Source organism: Lissotriton helveticus, chromosome 2_1, assembly GCF_964261635.1.
Source record: "Lissotriton helveticus chromosome 2_1, aLisHel1.1, whole genome shotgun sequence".
In the NCBI taxonomy this organism is placed as follows: Eukaryota; Metazoa; Chordata; class Amphibia; order Caudata; family Salamandridae; genus Lissotriton; species Lissotriton helveticus.
In genome coordinates this window covers 1998967150-1998988423 of record NC_136059.1, presented here as the reverse complement: position 1 = coordinate 1998988423, position 21274 = coordinate 1998967150, and the positions used below count along the sequence as shown (strand labels likewise).

General features: G+C 47.0%; 1 protein-coding gene across 2 annotated transcripts in view; it reads right to left on the bottom strand.

Moving 5' to 3' along the window:
* Positions 1–21274, bottom strand: part of RBM46 (RNA binding motif protein 46) — a 703675-nt gene that overhangs the window by 457739 nt on the left and 224662 nt on the right. For both annotated transcript variants that reach the window (XM_078676964.1, XM_078676965.1), the window contains exon 4: positions 8479–9261. In XM_078676964.1, the coding sequence (XP_078533090.1) occupies positions 8479–9261 (783 nt within the window). The remainder of the gene's footprint in view (positions 1–8478; positions 9262–21274) is intronic.

The window sequence follows — 21274 nt, the reverse complement described above, 5'->3', positions numbered from 1 at the left end:
AGCCAGCTCCACCGCCACATCACATTTCCCACGAGCCAAGAGGAATTGGACCTGACAAAACTACAATTTTACAATGTCGCCCATTTTCCCCATGTCCTCGGCTGCATAGACTGTACCCACGTCGCCATCTGCCCACCAGCTGCCACGGAGTATATGTACCGCAACAGGAAGTCCTACCACTCCCTCAACATACAGATGGTCTGCAATGCCAAGACCATCATCACTGACATTGTGGCCCAGTACCCAGGGAGTACCCATGACTCCTTTATCTTCAAGCACAGCGGACTCCACACACGACTGTTCAGGGGAGAGTTTGGGGAAGGACACCTACTTGGTAAGTAAACTTTGTCAACCATGTCACATTGCTATGAAGTAACTGCGCTGCACAGGCAATCAACATCTGCTCCTCTCATTCAGGTGACAGTGGCTACGCCCTACGGGAATACCTCCTGACCCCTTACCTCAACCCTGCCACACCTCAGCAACGGCGCTACAATGTTGCGCACATCCGGACAAGGAACTGTATAGAAAGGACATTCGGCCTGCTCAAGAGCAGGTTCCGTATTCTGCACAAGACAGGTGGGGCGATGTATTACAGTCCTGCAGCGTGCTGCCGCATTGTGGCTGTCTGTGCAATGCTTCATAACATTGCAACCAAGCGCCGGATACCTGTTGACATCTCAGGCAGTGAATCTGAGGGGGACGACCGGCCACCAGCACATGCGCACCATGCACGCGGGGAGAACCCAGCTGAAGGCCACAGACGTCGCAACCACATCACAGCGAACAATTTCTAGCCCACCCTCTTCCCCCAACCCACATATCACAATTGCATGCAAAATTTAATGATTACACAAGGCTAATGTGTGCAGCAAAATAAATGTATTTGTTCCATTCACAAGAAAAAGGTTCTGGTTTCAACTATTTACAAATTACAGTATTCCTGCATACTGCAGTGTGAAGTAGGTTCTTGCCAGGCTTAGCGTCAGCCTGTGGCAGTGTCCCTCAGACAATGTCATTGGCGCCTCCGGCGCGTAATGCCCAGGCGCCTGTGAGGCTCATCCTCATCCTGGGCAGCTGTACCAGGCGTTGCCCTGGTGCTGCGCCTAGGTGGCGGGACCTGCGTGGCAGAGTGGCTGCTCACGCTGGAGGCACCCTCACTGGCATCGTCTCTCCCTACAATGGCCGGTAGCACAGGTGTATGAAGTGCCGTCACGGCGGTGGTCAGGTGCTCCAGCACCCTGGTTATGTCCTCGCAGCACTGGACCAGTTGGTGCTGCTGGGTCAGAGAGCGCCGCGACAGCTGGGTGGTGGCATTTGCTGCCACATAATTTGACCTACTATAGGCCGACAGCCGGCTCATCAGCTGGTGGTGGCGCCTGCTTGCAACACTGCGGTGCTTGACGAGCGCAGCAGTATTGTCCTCCATTGCCGCCGTCATGCGGTCCATGGCCGCCGTCATGCGGTCCATCCGCTCTCCAACTCCCGCCACATTGCGGCCAATTTTATGCAGCTGGAGCTGGATGGCTCCTTGCTGCTGCGACTGGCGCTGGTGGATTCGGAGCATGCGCCGCTCGACGCTCATGCAGGCCTGGAGATGCCCATTGCCCCTCCTGCTGTTCGCCCGCTGTGTTGCGGCTGTGGCAGGCCCAGATCTGGTTGCACGAGCTGCAGGTGGTGTAGCAGCTGGTGTTGCTGGTGCGGCAGGAACTGGAGGCACATTGGTGGGGTGCCTGGCTCTGGCAGCCGGTTGGCCGGCAGATGTAGGAGCACGTACGGTGGGGGGCCTGGCCTTGGCAGCCGGTTGACCGGAAGATGTAGGAGCAGGTACGGTGGGGGGCCTGGCCTTGGCAGCCGGTTGGCCGGAAGATGCAGGAGCAGGTACGGTGGGGGGCCTGGCTGCTGGTGTTGGTGCAGCGGCAGATGCAGGAGCAGGTACGGTGGGGGGCCTGGCTGCTGGTGTTGGTGCAGCGGCAGGGGCTGGTGGCTGGGTTTCGGGTAGTGATTCCTCCTCCTGGGCCTCCTCATCAATCTGCAGCCTCTCGCTGTCACTGCTATCATCGCCACCTGTGAGGGTAAGTGGATACTCATTAGGTGCATGTGACTGTCAGACGTGCAGATGTTACATGCATGCTGGGTGTCATTCCCTGGATGGCTGTGGATTTGCGCACTTTGGAACCTAACTGGCCGCATTGTGGTACTACTACATCGTGGACATACTACATCTCCCACAATGCTTCAGGTCATTTCCTGATGCACAACATAGGCATGACTAAGGGCCAATGAGTGAGCCTATTTGGTCAGGGACGGTCATAGGGGACAGGGTCGCAGTCGCATGCCACTTACCTTGGGTGTCTTGGGTGGGGCGGGAGGAGTCCAGAGGGGTCACGCCAACACACGCCTCCCTCTCCAAGGTGTTCTCAACCTGGTCCTCCAGGGGTGTGTTGGGTGGGACAGTCGGTCCGCCACCTCCAGTGCCCGATGCCTCACCAAGGCGCTCCGCCACCCTCTCCTTGGCACGACCTCGGAGGTCGTACCAGCGCTTCTTCAGCTCCTCCAACGATCTGTCCGCCACGCCCACCGAGTTTACGCTGGAGGCTATCCCCAGCCAGATCCTCCGCTTGTCCTGCTCTGGGACCTTCCTGGAGTTGGGGCCAAACAGCCTGTCATGGTTGGCCACCACCCCTTCAATCAGGTTCTCGAGCTCCTGCTCGGAGAACTTGAGCTTGCGCTTTCGTCCAGCGCTGTTGCTGGGGCCAGGGACAGGTTCCTCAGACATGGCGGTCGCTGTTTCTGCCGTTTCTGGAGTCGCTAACGGTGGTTTAGCGTCTGCTTTCCGACGTGCACACTCGAAGGATAGCGTCACTGTGGTGTTTGGGGGTGGGAACTGGCTGCTTCCTGGTTGTGATGTCATCACGGTGCTCGGAATGCGTCTTCCCGTTTTCCCGATCGCGCGAGAATGCGACTCGCATTCCCGATCGCACGGGATTGCGAGTCGCAATCCCGTGCGATCGGGATTGCGAGTCGCAATCCCGTGCGATCGGGATTGCGAGTCGCAATCCCGATCGCAGGTAGCCGGGAATAGCGATTTTTCTGCGTATTTTGTAGGTCGCTAACGGCTTTAGCGCCCGCGTGCGAGTCGCTATTTTTTCCCAGAAAAGTACATGAATGCCGTTTTGCGTTTCCTCTATAGCGAGTCGCTATTAATCGCTATTAGGGACACGCAAAACGGCCCGTACATGAATCAGGCTGATAATATTTTGCGATGCCAACTCCAATATTATATACTATGTACTTTTATGATCGTACGCCTGTCGGTTGGCTTGTGGGAAACATTAAGCTTAGTACAGGAGGCCTCAATAGGTTTTGGTGACAATCCAATGTTAACAGATAGAGGCCTAATAGGTTCACTAGGCAAAAATATTTCAGATACCATAGGTCTGATCTGTTTGTTATGAAACGTTATGATAAATGTAGTAGGCCTGATAAACTGATTGTGAAAAGCATATGTTAAAGTCATAAGGCACTTACAGATGGGATTATTTCTATGTATTAAAGTGTGCAGATAGGTATTTTGTTACATGAAATATGGAAAGATTTTGATATTGGTTACTGCCTCTGACAAACCCTAGGTGTAGAGGATTCTGATCTGTTATCTTGCTAGAATCTTGTTAGCTGTATGTCAGGTTCTTGCAATAAAAAAAGAATGAGGTAATATACACTGAAGGACTTTGGACCACCTGTTCTGCCATAGAACTGTCTGCCTTTCATTTACACTCTCCTTCCATCATGACAGTGTACTGCATGGGGTATTGGCCCATTCAACATCAGGCATTGGTTCACTTGCCCTTGGAATGACAATATTTTGTGATCACAAGCATACATCCACCTAATGAGAGCGCTTCAATGTCTTCAACGGTGGATGGCCAGTCCTTTTATTTTCAATTTTCACCTTGATTCTAAAAGCGATGGCCATGCTGAAACTTTAGAACAACAACAGACTATAGCTCTGCAAGACAGACACCCGCTATGTTTAGTTTAAATATTGCAAGCATTTGCCTGCTGTGTTTAGATGGCAGAATGTTTTCTGTTTCCTATTTGCATTCTTTTCATTTATCTTGCATATGTTGTAGAGTTTGTATGTGTTTTATTGTGGTTCACGTAGAGGGTGAAAGCAAGAATGAGTTAGTGGATATATGAATGGATGTACGAGTGAAAAAATGTGGCATAAAGCACATTTGATGACTTATTGAGTTCCAAACCCATCAAGGGCATGAAGGGCACTTTTCTTGATAAGTCAGAGCTACTGGCATTGTCAATGCTTGATTAATATTTTCACCACCAACATCTCTTCCTTGAAGTGGTAAAAGGATCATGCTGCTGACTTTTTATTTTATATATATAGGACAATTGGTGCTAGTTCATCACAAGCTGCAGTTTGATGCTGTAGTCTGTTCTCTAATGGTCAGTCCACCTCTTTATTATCCTGCTGAGACTAATATATTTGCGATTTCCTTGTCTATCAAGGAAATGTCCCTTCGGTTTCTTGTTAAAGGCAACATAGCTTGTCTTTTAAGGCAGAATAAGAGAATGGGATTTCAAATGGGGTCTATAGATCGCTAAAACAGTCTACAAACATATGCTTTAGTGGCAATGAAAAATGTACTAGCTATCCCAATATAAAGTTTCCATTCAATTAAGAACATGGAGGCGAGGATTAGGCTTAACTTTCTTCACTTTTATTCACCAGCAGCCTTTAACATTATAGGATTTCAAAACTACAAATAAATTTCCCATAAGTCCTTGGGAAAAGAAGAAAAACACTCCATTCAATCAGGGAGCTGCACTTCCATATAATAATCCCTGGAGACTCTCTATGCTCCTTTTTCTTCCTATGAACGCAGCTGTCTTTTCCGAAATTTACTCTTGCTTATTGGTTTCCTCTTCTGAGAAAGAAATAATAGTGTAAGATGTCTGTTTACAATTGATCAGGATTCAATTCTTAATCAGCAGAGTGGAAATATCAACTTAAACATGTCTAACAAGATAAACCGTAACAAAACAGTGTATGCATGAATTACATACATTTAGATTATCCCAACATCCCGAAAGTCTCATATTTTGTCGGTGGGACGGCTAACCATGTTAGAAGAGTGGGTGGGCTAATCCCTGCATCCGTATCCTTAATAGAATTGAAACTTTCCATTACGATAGCAAGGACATTTTTCATTCTATTTCAGAACCCGGAGGTGAGGATTAGGCTAGTTTAAAGCTTTTCCACCACTGGAGTTGTCAGATTTGAGACTGGTTTAATGTAAAATCTCTTGAAAGTTGAGTCTGATGACCAGTGTGTACATTGGGGATATCCTCTAGTCTATCTCCCAACGAAAAGGCTTCTCACCGAGTGAGCCCCAAACTGTGAGATTTCAATACCAGCCTCTTGCATTGTCCATTTGACCCATCTGGCAATAGTAGGGGAAGAACCGCTTTATGAGATTTAGAGAGAGCGATTAACAATTGTCTTTCTCCGGGAGGACGAAGGTCCTCTGTCATAGCCTCATACACCTTTACTGTATTAACAACGCATAGTTTGGGAACATCTGGAAATGCTGGATATGACACAATCTACTCACTTCTTCGAGCAATATGAAAAGTCACCTCTTCGAGGGAGAATACTCTACCTGTTATAGCCAACACTCGTATATCCAAAACCCTTCAACAGAAAATCAAGGGTAATAAGGTAGCTAACTTTGCTGACAGTTGTTTACGCAACAGGAACTTATTCGAAGGCCAGGATTTTAGATAATACAGAACCTTATTTATGTCCCATAAGGTGGAATATCTGGGCTCAAGAGGGACCGATAACCTAATACCCCTCAGAAACTTGTCAACCTAGGGGGCTTCCCAACTGGATGACCAGCTATTGGCAAATGGCCCGCTGAAATAGCCAATTGAGATTGGATTTATTGACCTGCAGGCCAAACCTTCCGAGGACAGTGCTGCTAGGAAATTCAAGATATTGACAATGTCCATTCTCAAGGGATTCACTTGGCACTGGAAATACCAACCGAACCATCGAGACCAGGCAGAACAGTAGCTTTTATTAGTGCTATCTGCCCAAGCGTTGGCGAGTGGAGGCAGCTTTTCGTGAAATGTATCGGACTTTCCAGAATTCCTGGTACTCCTCCAGGCCATGAGACAAATGAGCCAGCTGGGACTAAGTGATGAGGGTTGCCATGCAGAGAGTTTGAAAAAATCCCACGAAAGTTTCATCAGAGCTGGAAACCAGACTTGAGACCTCCAGACCGGGGTGATCACCACCAGATTCACCTGTTGTCTTCGAACTGGTGTGGATAACCTCATTATCATCGCAAACTGTGGAAATGCATACCCTGTCTCCGTGCTCCAATGTTAGAGAAACGCGTCTGTTGACACCACATTGGGATCCGGTCTCCAACTGCAATACCTGTCCAGTTGGAAATCCAGCCGAGAGGCAAATACATCTATGGAGAAGGGTCCAGTTTGCACAGGTTGTCATCCTTCCAATGCTGTGACTGCTAGTTTCCCACTTGACTGGGCCTCCCTAGGAGGTGTTCTGCAAACACGGAGATCTAATGGCTAGACAGTACTTCCACAATGATTGAGCCAGGTCCAACAGAGTTTTCAACCTCGTTCCCCCAGGTGGTTGATGTGGCACACTGCAGCCATATTGTCCATTTTGAGAAGGCCAGAACATTGAACCTTGTCCTTGAAGGCCAGAACATTGAACTTTGTCCTTGGTGCAATATTTGACTGCTAAAGAACCTGTCATTAATTCCAGGCACTTTATGTAGAAGGTTTGTTCTGCGGAAGACCATTTTCCACCTGTGGTGAATTCTCTGCAGTGAGAACAGATTATTAAACATAAGACCCCGTTGAAGATGGGAAGTCTTCCAATGCTGAAGTGCCTGATAATGGAGGGAGCCTGGGAAGATGGTCTGCATGGAGGGTGAGAGAATGCCCACAAGTTGTGCTAACTGACATAGTGATATCTGTAGTCTGGACAGTGTTTTCCTAGTTTGTATTTTATCTTGGTCAATTTTCAAGATGGGAGACTGAGGGTAGCTTTGCCCAAGTCTATTATGAACCCCAAGAATTGCAAAGATTGAGATGGGGAGAGTGAAGATTTCCTCTTGTTAACCACGAATCTGAGAGATTCCAGTAGGTCGATAGTAATCTGCAAATGTTCAGTCAGTAATAGCCGGCATTGGCTCATGTTCAGGATATCGTCCAGGTAGACGATCAATCGCACGCCACAAGTTCTCAAGTATTCAACCACCGGTTTCAGTACCTTGGTGAAACACCATGGAGCGGAAGATAGGCCGCACTGTGCACCAGAGCATGGCAATCAGAAGCGGCCGCGTAAGAGAGAGAGCATTCCCGCAGCCACACTGTGGAGAGAAAACCCTTAGTTGTACACAAAGGCAATTTGAAAAAACAGTGGCATGAAACGCAGCGGGTTCCTATGTTACCTGCCCAATATCGCCGCAAGTAGTAGCACAGTAAAGCAGAAATAATAGAGAATTTCAAAGGCACTTATCTGTAGGCTGCCAGAGCAGCGGAGAAAGAGGGGCATAGAGGATCTTCAGGGATTATTTTATGGAAGTGCAGAGTCCTGATTGGATGGACTGTTTGTCTTCTTTTCGTAAGGATTTATGAGAAATGTAGTTTTACTGTTGAAATGCTATGATGTTAAAGGCTGCAGGTGAATAAAAGTGAAGAAAGTTAAGCCTAATCCTCGCCTCCGGAGCCTGACATAGAATCTAGTTTTCCTTAGTGTTGATCAAGTCTATGGTGGACCGTTTTTTATGTGTAGTGCACACTGGGTTTTGTATTTTTCTCCAGGAAAAGCTGTTAGTGATTTAGCTGAGGCAATCAACTTCTATTTTTTGGTGAGAAGAAACAGTGGCTTGATTTCAGAATGATTCAAATTCATAAACGAAGTAGTGCAGCCTTTTGGTCTTTCTTTGTGTGTAAGAAAAAGCTGCCAGCTGGCTCTGTCGATACTGACCCTTGAAGAAATTTCCTGCTAGTCTCACCGCTTTTACATGATGATCAGGGTAAAATACAATTAATAATTTTCCACATAGGTGAATCTTCAAAAAAATACTAATACATTATGTTAATTTAAACCTACCAAGGATTTTCTATGTTGCTGCAGGGGTTGTTTTACAAAGTGTACCAAATTATTAAAAAATAAATTGGATACTAGAAGGTGATGAGGAATAAAGATTTAGCTGCACATGCCAAATCATGCTGGTTATTTTACTTACAAAATAATATGGCTGTTCAGTATGATTTTAAGGAGACCCCAACACATAGAACAATTTGTGGAACATGAATTTGCATTTATGAACATACAGAGGGATGTAGTCTAGGTTAGACATGTATTCTTTAAGAAAAAAGATTACATCTAAAAGGTCAAGAAAGTGCACTTACCTAAATGCAGCAGTGTAAATTGAGCAGCCAACTCCTTTGCGTCTTCCAACGTCGTACACAGTTTGTCTGGCATGAAATAACTGTGTGTGCTATTTGCAATGGCTGGAACAACCACTTTAAAGACAAGAAGTATTTTTCCATCTTGGCTCGTGGTTGAATACAAATAATATTCGGGAGGTGTCCAGTTGTTCTTATTACAATAATAGTCTAAATGCATTACTGCAGAATGAAAATGATTGGATTTCAATGAATACATATTAATTGGTGTTAGTTTTGTGCCTGGAAAAAAAGGATACGTGCATCTTTCCAATTCACATGAGGCTGGGCTATGCTGACCATTAAGACGAGCTGGAAGACTTGGAGATCGACCGAGTGATTTTTGATTTAAATCTTCTTTATTTGAAAAAGCTAAAATATTTTCCGAATTGGGGCTAAATTGACCATTCAAGTGTTGTCTCCAACTGCCTTCTTTTGTTACTGGTTTTGCCAAAGTCACTTCTATGCTTGCTCCATCAATGCATTTCCCGTTCATTACTGACATTGCAGAAACGGCATCTTCTCTGTTGAAAAAGTGCACAAATGCATAATCTCTAAGCTTTTTGACACGTTCAACGGCTCCAGGTTTAAATTTATTAAATTCAGCTTTTATTGTTTCTTCTGTAGTTGAAATCATTAAATTTCTCACATACAATACTTTAACTCGTTGCATTGTTTCTTCATCAACCTCTTTTTCGGGGTCAGCCCAATCAACTTGAATAGTGTGGCCCCAAAGCTGGAATGTACCTAGAACAAAAAAGATAAAGTTGTCTTTATAGTGACACTGTTATTGTTAGTTCGAAGGCTCTTTTCCATAATCAACATGTGAGAACCTAGTCACCAAGTGATGCAAATGCAAACTGCCTCATTCCCATATCCTAGTCCAATACCAGGTCAGTGTGGAGGAGGTGTTACAGCGCTAGTAACTGGGGCGAGGTAGCAAGTGAGCCCGGTGTAATGTACATGGTAGGGGGCAAGAGCAGGGTGTGGAGAACATTCTTGTTTAAAAAAGTTAACTTTGCTTCTGTAATTCACCTATTGTTGGATTCCAATCTAGAACGCATCCAGATAATCTCTATTTAGGGCCATAATGCTTCATTTGAAAAGGTCAGGAGAACAGGTGATGGATCAAGGCATCGTATAAACTTGAAACAAAAAAGGATTCGAATTAAAATCGCCACAATGAAGCTGGATTAGGAAGAAAGGGGCCTTGCGCTCCTAGATCCGGAACTTTATTATATAAAGAGCCAATTCAAGAAAGCAACTAAATGGTGTATGAGCACACAACTGGGAGGAAACTAATTGGAGGGCTCCCACCATCATGAACCCCTCACAATACTCCTTATGAGAGGAGGGTTTATACTTAGTGCACCAATTTGGAATCACCTAGGGAGCAGCAGTAACATGAATACTCCTACGCTGAAACGATGGCAAGATGGCTGTAACAACCAGGGAGACTTATTCACAAGCAACACGTTTATCACTTTCACTGAGGGACTGGAGGTTTTCAGGGTAAGATCTACCTAATTGATCGAATATGCCACACTGGCAGGGAATTTCAGAGAAGTTGGGACGGGGTTCCTATGAACTCTTCCAGTGTTCCAGACTTTAAACCCGGGATAAGAACATAGACAGGTTCAATTAATTCAAATAGCACTAAAAGCAGACAAAAAACACAAATACCCCTGAGGGTGAAATAACACTGGTAAAGTGCTTTAAATGAATTCATCATCTAATTAGAAAGAAAAAAAAACATGTTCACAGTCGAAAGAGGTCTCAAACAATGCCAGACTTAAATTAATGCACTTCCACTTCCTGCAAAACATTTATATGGATCCATTTGACGGAAAGAAAATCTACCCATAAAGGTCATAATCTTGTTCCACATGTGGAGAAATAGAAGACGTATGCATACACGACTTGGTAATGCAGATAATTAACTAACTACTCAGGACTGTGACAAAGTTATGCTCTGAAACAGCCCTGCAAATAGAGATCTCACCTAAACAATGCTTTTTAGGTCTCGACTATTCTATCCCGCAGGGATAAATAGGCGAGATTATAGTAAGCGGAAAAGAAAAGTCTACCTAGCTGCGGATCGCGTACAGTTCATGTGAGCTATGCGCGTGCACATCATTGCCAGCCACCTCACACACCACCATTTGTCTGTGCCTTGGCATCAGACTTCAAAGGCTGCCGCTCCCCCGCCCCCCGCGTGCACATCGCACACCACCATTTGTCTGAGCCTTGGCATCAGACTTCAAAGGAATGCGCTCCCGCTCCCCCGCCATGCCGAGAGCTTATTTTTTTTTGCATCCATTTCGCGGGGAAGCCTGTTTTGTTCGGCGTTCTATGCACCTTTCTCGTTGTTTTTTTTTCTGGACGAAAGTGAAAGCCTACCATGCTTGTTTACAGTAGCCTTGCTCCTCAAATGCTGTTGCTGTGTTGCCGTTTCTCTAGGGACACTCAGCTTGAAAACACTCGACTGGCTAGCTGCAATGCTACATCCGCTATGCTTTGCCTCTAGACACGTTGATCCCTCGTAGACTGTGCTGACTCTGCCCCTCCTGATTCTGAAACTGACCAACGCAGTCACCACGCAGTCTCTTCTCTCTGTCTTATGATGTCTGCCCTGCCACCATTTACTTCGGACCCTCACCCACCCTCACACCTCCTCACCCTCACACACCCTCACCCACCCTCACACCCTCACCCTCACAACCCTCTCACCCTCACTCACCCTCACAACCTCACATCCATTCACCCTAACCCTAACACCCCCTCATCCTCACCACCTCATCCTCACACACCCTCACTCTCACACCCCCTCATCCTCACCCTCACACGACCTCACCCTCACACACCCTCACCCTCATACCCCCTCACCCTCACACACCCTCTCACCCTCACACACCCTCTCACCTCCTTACCCCCACATCCCCTCACCCTCACATCCCCTCACCCTCCCTCACACCCTCAACCTCACATCCCCCTCACCCTCACACCCTCACCCTCGCACACCACCTCACCCTCACTCACCCTCACCCACCCTCCCCCACACTCTCACCCACCCTTTCACCCTCACACACCCTCTCACCCTCACACACACCCTCTCACCCACCCTCACCCACGCTCACCCTCACACACCCTCAACCTCGCTCACCCTCACACACCCTCAATCTCACACACCCCCTCACCCTCATAACCATTCACCCTCACAGCCCCTTCCCCCCACATCCCCTCACCCTCACATCCCCTCACCCTCCCTCACACCCTCGCCCTCACACACCCCTCACCCTCACACCCCCTCACCCTCGCACACCCCCTCACCCTCACTCACCCTCACCCACCCTTTCACCCTCACACACTCTCTCACCCTCACACACACCCTCTCACCCACCCTCACCCACGCTCACCCTCACACACCTTCAACCTCACACACCCCCTCACTCTCATAACCATTCACTCTCACACCCCCTCACCCTCACAACCCCTCACCCTCACACCCTCACACACCCTCTCACCCTCACACACCCTCTAACCCTCACACACCTTCTCACCCTCACACCCCTCACCCTCACACACCCTCACACCCCCACCCCCTCACACACCCTCACTCACCCTCACACACCCTCTCACCCTCACACACCCGCTCACTCTCACACACCCTCTCACCCCCTCACCCTCACCCCTTCACCCTCACTCACACACCCCCTCACACACCCTCACACCCTCTAACCCTCACACTCACACACACTCACACACCCTCACCCTCACCCCCGTCACCCTCACACCCCCTCACCCTCTCAGCCCCTCACCCTCACACCCTCACCCTCACACCCCCTCACCCTCACAACCCCATACCCTCACCCTCACAACCACACACACTCCCCCTCACACCCTCTCACCCTCGCACCTCTCACCCTCACAACCCCCCTCGCACTCACACACCCTCCCCTCACATACCCTCACCCTCACTCCCCCTCACACCCTCACACACCCTCACACTCACACCCTAACACCACCTCACCCTCACACCCCCTCACACCCCCACACACCCTCATTAACCATCACACACCCTCACACCCCCTCACCCTCTCACCCTCACACACCCTCACTCACCCTCACCCCCTCTCACCCTCACTCACCCTCACACCCCCTCACCCTCACACCCCCGTCACCCTCACACACCCTCACCCTCTCACCCCCTCACCCTCACAACCCCACACCCTCACCCTCACAACCCCACACACTCCCCCTCAAACCCCCTCACCCTCACACCCCCACACCCTCGCACCGCTCAGCCTCACACACCCCCTCACCCTCACACCCCCTCCCCCTCACACCCCCTCACACTGACCCCCTCACACCCCCTTACCCACCCTCACCCTCACACACCCTCACTCACCCACACACCCCCTCACCCCCTCTCACCCTCACACCCCCTCACCCTCACACCCCCTCACCCTCACACCCCTCACCCTCACACCCCCTCACCCTCACCCCCCTCACACACCCTCATTAACCATCACACACCCTCACACCCCCTCACCCTCACACCCCCTCAGCACAACTCCCTGTCACCCTCACACCCCCTCACCCTCACACCCCCTCACCCTCTCACCCTCACACACCCTCACCCTCACACACCCTCACCCTCACAACCCCACACCCTCACCCTCACAACCCCACACACTCTCCCTCACACCCCCTCACCCTCACACCCCCACACCCTTGCACCCCTCAGCCTCACACACCCCCTCACCCTCACACCCCCTCACCCCCCTCCCCCTCACACTCACACCCTCACCCTCACACACCCTCACCCTCACACACCCCCTCACCCTCACACACCCTCACCCTCACACACCCTCACACCCCCTCACACCCTCACTCACCCTCACCCTCACACCCCCTCTCACCCTCACACACCCTCACCTTCACACACCCTCACACCCCTCACCCTCACACCCTCACACACCCTCACCCTCACTCACACACCCTCACCCTCACACACCCTCACCCTCACTCTCACACACCCTCACTCTCACACACCCTCACCCTCACTCACCCTCACACACACTCATACACCCTCACCAGCATAGCATAACAAAACATAGCATAGCATAACAAAACACAGCATAGCATAGCATAACAACAAAAAGCATAGGATAGCAAAACATAGCATAACAAAACAAAGCATAGCATAACATAACAAAGCATAGCAAAACAAAACAGCATAGTATAACAAAACATAGCATAGCATAACAAAACACAACAAAACATAGCAGAACAAAACCTAGCATAACATAACAAAATATAGCATAACATAACAAAACATAGCATAACATAAAACAAAGCATAGCATAACAAAACATAGCATAACAAAACATAGCAAAACACAAGAAAACAGCATAGGATAACAAACACACACAACAAAATATAGCATAAATAACAAAACATAGCATAGCACAACAAAACACAGCATAGCATAACAAAACAAAACACAACATAGCATAACAAAACAAAGCTTAGCATAGCATAACAAAACATAGCATAACAAAGCATAGCATAGCAAAACAAAGCATAGCATAATAAAACACAACAAAACATAGCATAGCATAACAAAACATAGCATAATAAAACACAACAAAACATAGCATAGCATAACTAAACATAGCATAGCATAACAAAGCATAGCATAGCAAAACACAACAAAACAGCAGAGCATAACAAAACACAAAACATAGCATACCATAACAAAACAAAGCATAGGATAGCAAAACAAAACATAGCATAGCATAACAAAACATAGCACAACATAACAAAACATAGCATAACAAAACACAACATCACATAGCATAACAAAACATAGCAAAACACAACAAAACATAGCATAGCTTAACAAAACACAACAAAACATAGCATAGCAAAACAAAACATATAATAGCATAGCAAAACATAGAATACCAAACACAACAAAACATAGCATAGCAAAACAACATAGCAAAACAAAGCATAGCATAATAAAACACAACAAAACATAGCATAGCATAACAAAACATAGCATAGCATAACAAAGCATAGCATAGCAAAACATAGCATAGCATAACAAAACATAGCATAGCATAACAAAACACAGCATAGCATAGCATAACAAATCAAAGCATAGGATAGCAATACATAGCATAGCATAACAAAACAAAACATAGCTTACAGGGCTCGAAGATTCCACTCAACCGCTCGCATAGTCGAGCTTAATTTAACAAGGGCGAGCTGTTTTTAGGTCCTACTCGCCCTTTCTGGCGAGTAGGAAAACAAAACAACTTTTGTCCTCTGTCTGTGAAAACAGAGCAAATGTGACAAGATAACAAGATTTAAAGGAATTTTTATTGCTCACAAAGTTAATGAGTAATAAAGATGCCTTTAAATCTTGTTATCTTGTCACATTTGCTCCGCTTTCAGAGACGGAGGTCAAGTAGGCTGCAGTTAGGTCGAGGACATTTTTTAAGGTACTAGTCCTGCAGGACAAGTACAATTGTTTGGATTTTTCGAGCACTGGCATAGCATACAGCATCACTCCGCACCACCACAGCATCACTCAGAGGCACCACAACATCACTATGCGCTACCACAGCATCGCTGAACGCCACAGCATCACTCGTTCGCCATCACAACATCACTCAGCGCCACCACCGCATCAATCTGTGCAACCATTCAACAACACCTGGTTCAAATATGTTCTCTCAATGTTTTAAGCTTTATTACAAATGTAACAAAAAGATGTTAATATTCCACTTCTGTTCTTGGATTTTTGTCACAATAAAATACACTGAACATAATCTTCACAAAAGTTATTTACAAAACTTTAAGCTATTGCCATTATAAATTACAATAACTTTTATTTAAGTATTAAATATTGAAAAAAAATTAAAAGCCATTGTTATTTGTAATATCAATACATGTAAGTCACGTAAATACAACTCATATTGCATTACAAATGCTATAGGTGTCACATTTGCGAAAGTTATAACTATTGGCATTGTAAATGACAAAGCTATAAATTTCGCTATTTTCAAAAACAAAACATAAATAAAAATTTGTCATTTACAATACCAATAGCTCAAACTTTCCTAATGCGAGACCTATTGCATTGCAAATGCTTGTTAAATATAGTCCCCAAGTCAGAAAAACATACTATAAGACACAAGTCTGCAGAACCAGGGTTCGTAGGTGCTAATGCATAGCCTTAGTACACCACTGGCTACAACCCACAGGTCCAACAGTAAAATTGTGGGAGAAAGGGTGTGGTTTCAGGATATCGGGGAGGGAAGATCGAGGTAAAACTATATCGTAGCCAGACTACTGAGTATAAAAATATTCACCGGTATATCTGACTCCACATATACGTACCTTGACCCTATGTCTGTGTGTGTGTAAATATGTATATATATATATATGTATATGTGTGTATATATATATATATATATATATATATATATATCTCCTACTGGCGGTTGCCAGTAGGTAGTTATAGTTAGGACCTATTTTCCATAGGAAATCCGCAACAATCTATTTGCAATAACTTTGGCGCCGGTTGACGAATCTTCGCAAAATTTTCAAAACTTGTGGGGCGCTCCGGTCCGCTCCTATCTTGAAAGTTTCGAGGTGATTCATCAAGCAGGGGCAGAGAAAACAGAGGGTCTCAAACGTGTTTTCCCCATGCAATTTCCCATAGGAACATTTAGTCGCAGCTACAGCCCGGACGGAATTACACTAAATTTGGCAAAGAGGTAGTCCTTGGTTCAGACTCGTGGCTTTTTGTTAAATGGTGTAAATCTGTTCAGTAGTTTTTTAGATATTAAATGAAAAAAAAAAAAAAAATATATATATATATATATATATATATATATATATATATATTCAACACAGTGAGGGAACCCTTTTAGGAAACTGCCACACACGAACTCATTGAAGAACTCTTTATTTTGCAAGAACCTGCCAGCAGGAATTCAAAGGCGACGGTCTTCAAGGTAAGTCAACTGCCAAATGCATTTCGAGAGGCTCGCTCTCTTCTTCAGTGGCTTGTGCGTCATCTGCCAGGATTCACACTAATTAATAGCACAGTCCCCGCCCCATAGGCGTTAGCATCTGCGGCGTTTTTATGGGAACTGTAGTCCAAGTCAGGTAGGGATTATTTCCTGGTGAAATGGATCCAAATTTAAAACCCAGTGGAATAAGGCACATCACGTTCGTCTCCCTGCCCTGCTTCCAGTTTCTGCATAGAGTGTTCAAAAAGGCAACCCCTGCAAATGCCTTTAAGCTCGTTCGTGACCAATTGCCCCCTCAAAATGGAGAGCTGGCTCTGTTGCTGCAGCGAGCAGTTTCCACGACCGGGCGGCCGTTTAAATTCAACACAGTGAGGGAACCCTTTTAGGAAACTGCCACACACGAACTCATTGAAGAACTCTTTATTTTGCAAGAACCTGCCAGCAGGAATTCAAAGGCGACGGTCTTCAAGGTAAGTCAACTGCCAAATGCATTTCGAGAGGCTCGCTCTCTTCTTCAGTGGCTTGTGCGTCATCTGCAGGATTCACACTAATTAATAGCACAGTCCCCGCCCCATAGGCGTTAGCATCTGCGGCGTTTTTATGGGAACTGTAGTCCAAGTCAGGTAGGGATTATTTCCTGGTGAAATGGATCCAAATTTAAAACCCAGTGGAAGAAGGCACATCACGTTCGTCTCCCTGCCCTGCTTCCAGTTTCTGCATAGAGTGTTCAAAAAGGCAACCCCTGCAAATGCCTTTAAGCTCGTTCGTGACCAATTGCCCCCTCAAAATGGAGAGCTGGCTCTGTTGCTGCAGCGAGCAGTTTCCACGACCGGGCGGCCGTTTAAATTCAACACAGTGAGGGAACCCTTTTAGGAAACTGCCACACACGAACTCATTGAAGAACTCTTTATTTTGCAAGAACCTGCCAGCAGGAATTCAAAGGCGACGGTCTTCAAGGTAAGTCAACTGCCAAATGCATTTCGAGAGGCTCGCTCTCTTCTTCAGTGGCTTGTGCGTCATCTGCCAGGATTCACACTAATTAATAGCACAGTCCCCGCCCCATAGGCGTTAGCATCTGCGGCGTTTTTATGGGAACTGTAGTCCAAGTCAGGTAGGGATTATTTCCTGGTGAAATGGATCCAAATTTAAAACCCAGTGGAAGAAGGCACATCACGTTCGTCTCCCTGCCCTGCTTCCAGTTTCTGCATAGAGTGTTCAAAAAGGCAACCCCTGCAAATGCCTTTAAGCTCGTTCGTGACCAATTGCCCCCTCAAAATGGAGAGCTGGCTCTGTTGCTGCAGCGAGCAGTTTCCACGACCGGGCGGCCGTTTAAATTCAACACAGTGAGGGAACCCTTTTAGGAAACTGCCACACACGAACTCATTGAAGAACTCTTTATTTTGCAAGAACCTGCCAGCAGGAATTCAAAGGCGACGGTCTTCAAGGTAAGTCAACTGCCAAATGCATTTCGAGAGGCTCGCTCTCTTCTTCAGTGGCTTGTGCGTCATCTGCCAGGATTCACACTAATTAATAGCACAGTCCCCGCCCCATAGGCGTTAGCATCTGCGGCGTTTTTATGGGAACTGTAGTCCAAGTCAGGTAGGGATTATTTCCTGGTGAAATGGATCCAAATTTAAAACCCAGTGGAAGAAGGCACATCACGTTCGTCTCCCTGCCCTGCTTCCAGTTTCTGCATAGAGTGTTCAAAAAGGCAACCCCTGCAAATGCCTTTAAGCTCGTTCGTGACCAATTGCCCCCTCAAAATGGAGAGCTGGCTCTGTTGCTGCAGCGAGCAGTTTCCACGACCGGGCGGCCGTTTAAATTCAACACAGTGAGGGAACCCTTTTAGGAAACTGCCACACACGAACTCATTGAAGAACTCTTTATTTTGCAAGAACCTGCCAGCAGGAATTCAAAGGCGACGGTCTTCAAGGTAAGTCAACTGCCAAATGCATTTCGAGAGGCTCGCTCTCTTCTTCAGTGGCTTGTGCGTCATCTGCCAGGATTCACACTAATTAATAGCACAGTCCCCGCCCCATAGGCGTTAGCATCTGCGGCGTTTTTATGGGAACTGTAGTCCAAGTCAGGTAGGGATTATTTCCTGGTGAAATGTGTCACGATTCCCCCGACCGCTGGTAAACACTGCCTGCTCTTTTGCTATGAACGGGATAGAAAACTACAAATCCCATGATCCTTTGCCAGGCGCGCTGCTATGACGCTGCGCGTCTATGGAATAAACATGGCGTCTGACGGTGGACGCGCTGCCGATTATTCCTGTTTGCTGATTCTTAGCGTGTGACCTGTTTTCTGGCTGGAGGTGCTTTGGAGATCGGTGGCGGTAGCGTGGGTCCATTTGGCTTGGATCAGGGCTGCCGAGGCGGGGCTTAGGAAGCGCCCATTACGAGCGCTGTGGTTTAGCGCTAGTGACTTGTGGTTTGGATTTATCTGGTGGGGCTTAGGAAGCGCCTGCATCTGCTCGGTCCTCCGGATTCCTGGCACCCGTCTTTCTGGATTTACCTGGTGGGGCTTAGGAAACGCCCATATCGTGAACTGCTCGCCAAGCCTCAGGTTTTTCCTTTGTTGGAGCGTGGTGTTTAAAGAGTGCGATCACTTCTTTTTTGGAACCTGGTGTTCGTGTATCAGATACACTATTATCTTCAGGGAGCGTCTTGCTCCGGTTTGTGCAGGACACCTGGGCTTAGGTGCCGCAGAACCCATTCATGGTACAAAACTGACTTTGTAGCGCTTACAGAGCAGGATCTGTATAGACGCTTTGTTTATTTTGCTTTTGCTGGGCTTATGATTTTCTACCTGTTGCTCATTTGATCCAAGACTTATTCAGGGAATGTATGCCATTGCTTGGGGTTAACACTCTCTCTACAATCCCCTGAATCGTTCATTGCTTATATTTCCTGGGAGGAGGAACATTTAAGTGTGATCTACTATCAAGGAGAATCCTTGTTTTTTCCCCTTTTGTTTTGGGCAGAGTTGGGCTATCTTCATCTTACGTCTGGCAGCAGAACCAGGGGATTTAGAAGCCGCCCTTTAGATGTTCCTTTGTTATCCAGACCTGTAGGAAACAGGTGAGATAGCATGTGGTATATTGATTAGACTGTTGTCTAGCGTAGAGGTATAGGTGCACTCATCCCTTGCTTCTGTAATTACAGGTCGCGGTTCCAGTTGCCCAGCAGTTCCCCTCCGGACCTATCTTTTTCCCCCGCCTGATCTCCTTAACAGTCTGTAACATTGTATTGTTAGACTTGGGATGATCTGGAGGTGGGCCCCCTTATAGCATCAATCCAATCCTGAGGAGCACCCACGACAGACCTGACAAAATGGATCCAAATTTAAAACCCAGTGGAAGAAGGCACATCACGTTCGTCTCCCTGCCCTGCTTCCAGTTTCTGCATAGAGTGTTCAAAAAGGCAACCCCTGCAAATGCCTTTAAGCTCGTTCGTGACCAATTGCCCCCTCAAAATGGAGAGCTGGCTCTGTTGCTGCAGCGAGCAAATGCCTTTAAGCTCGAACGAGCTTAAAGGCATTTGCAGGGGTTGCCTTTTTGAACACTCTATGCAGAAACTGGAAGCAGGGCAGGGAGACGAACGTGATGTGCCTTCTTCCACTGGGTTTTAAATTTGGATCCATTTCACCAGGAAATAATCCCTACCTGACTTGGACTACAGTTCCCATAAAAACGCCGCAGATGCTAACGCCTATGGGGCGGGGACTGTGCTATTAATTAGTGTGAATCCTGGCAGATGACGCACAAGTCACTGAAGAAGAGAGCGAGCCTCTCGAAATGCATTTGGCAGTTGACTTACCTTGAAGACCGTCGCCTTTGAATTCCTGCTGGCAGGTTCTTGCAAAATAAAGAGTTCTTCAATGAGTTCGTGTGTGGCAGTTTCCTAAAAGGGTTCCCTCACTGTGTTGAATTTAAACGGCCGCCCGGTCGTGGAAACTGCTCGCTGCAGCAACAGAGCCAGCTCTCCATTTTGAGGGGGCAATTGGTCACGAACGAGCTTAAAGGCATTTGCAGGGGTTGCCTTTTTGAACACTCTATGCAGAAACTGGAAGCAGGGCAGGGAGACGAACGTGATGTGCCTTCTTCCACTGGGTTTTAAATTTGGATCCATTTCACCAGGAAATAATCCCTACCTGACTTGGACTACAGTTCCCATAAAAACGCCGCAGATGCTAACGCCTATGGGGCGGGGACTGTGCTATTAATTAGTGTGAATCCTGGCAGATGACGCACAAGCCACTGAAGAAGAGAGCGAGCCTCTCGAAATGCATTTGGCAGTTGACTTACCTTGAAGACCGTCGCCTTTGAATTCCTGCTGGCAGGTTCTTGCAAAATAAAGAGTTCTTCAATGAGTTCGTGTGTGGCAGTTTCCTAAAAGGGTTCCCTCACTGTGTTGAATTTAAACGGCCGCCCGGTCGTGGAAACTGCTCGCTGCAGCAACAGAGCCAGCTCTCCATTTTGAGGGGGCAATTGGTCACGAACGAGCTTAAAGGCATTTGCAGGGGTTGCCTTTTTGAACACTCTATGCAGAAACTGGAAGCAGGGCAGGGAGACGAACGTGATGTGCCTTCTTCCACTGGGTTTTAAATTTGGATCCATTTCACCAGGAAATAATCCCTACCTGACTTGGACTACAGTTCCCATAAAAACGCCGCAGATGCTAACGCCTATGGGGCGGGGACTGTGC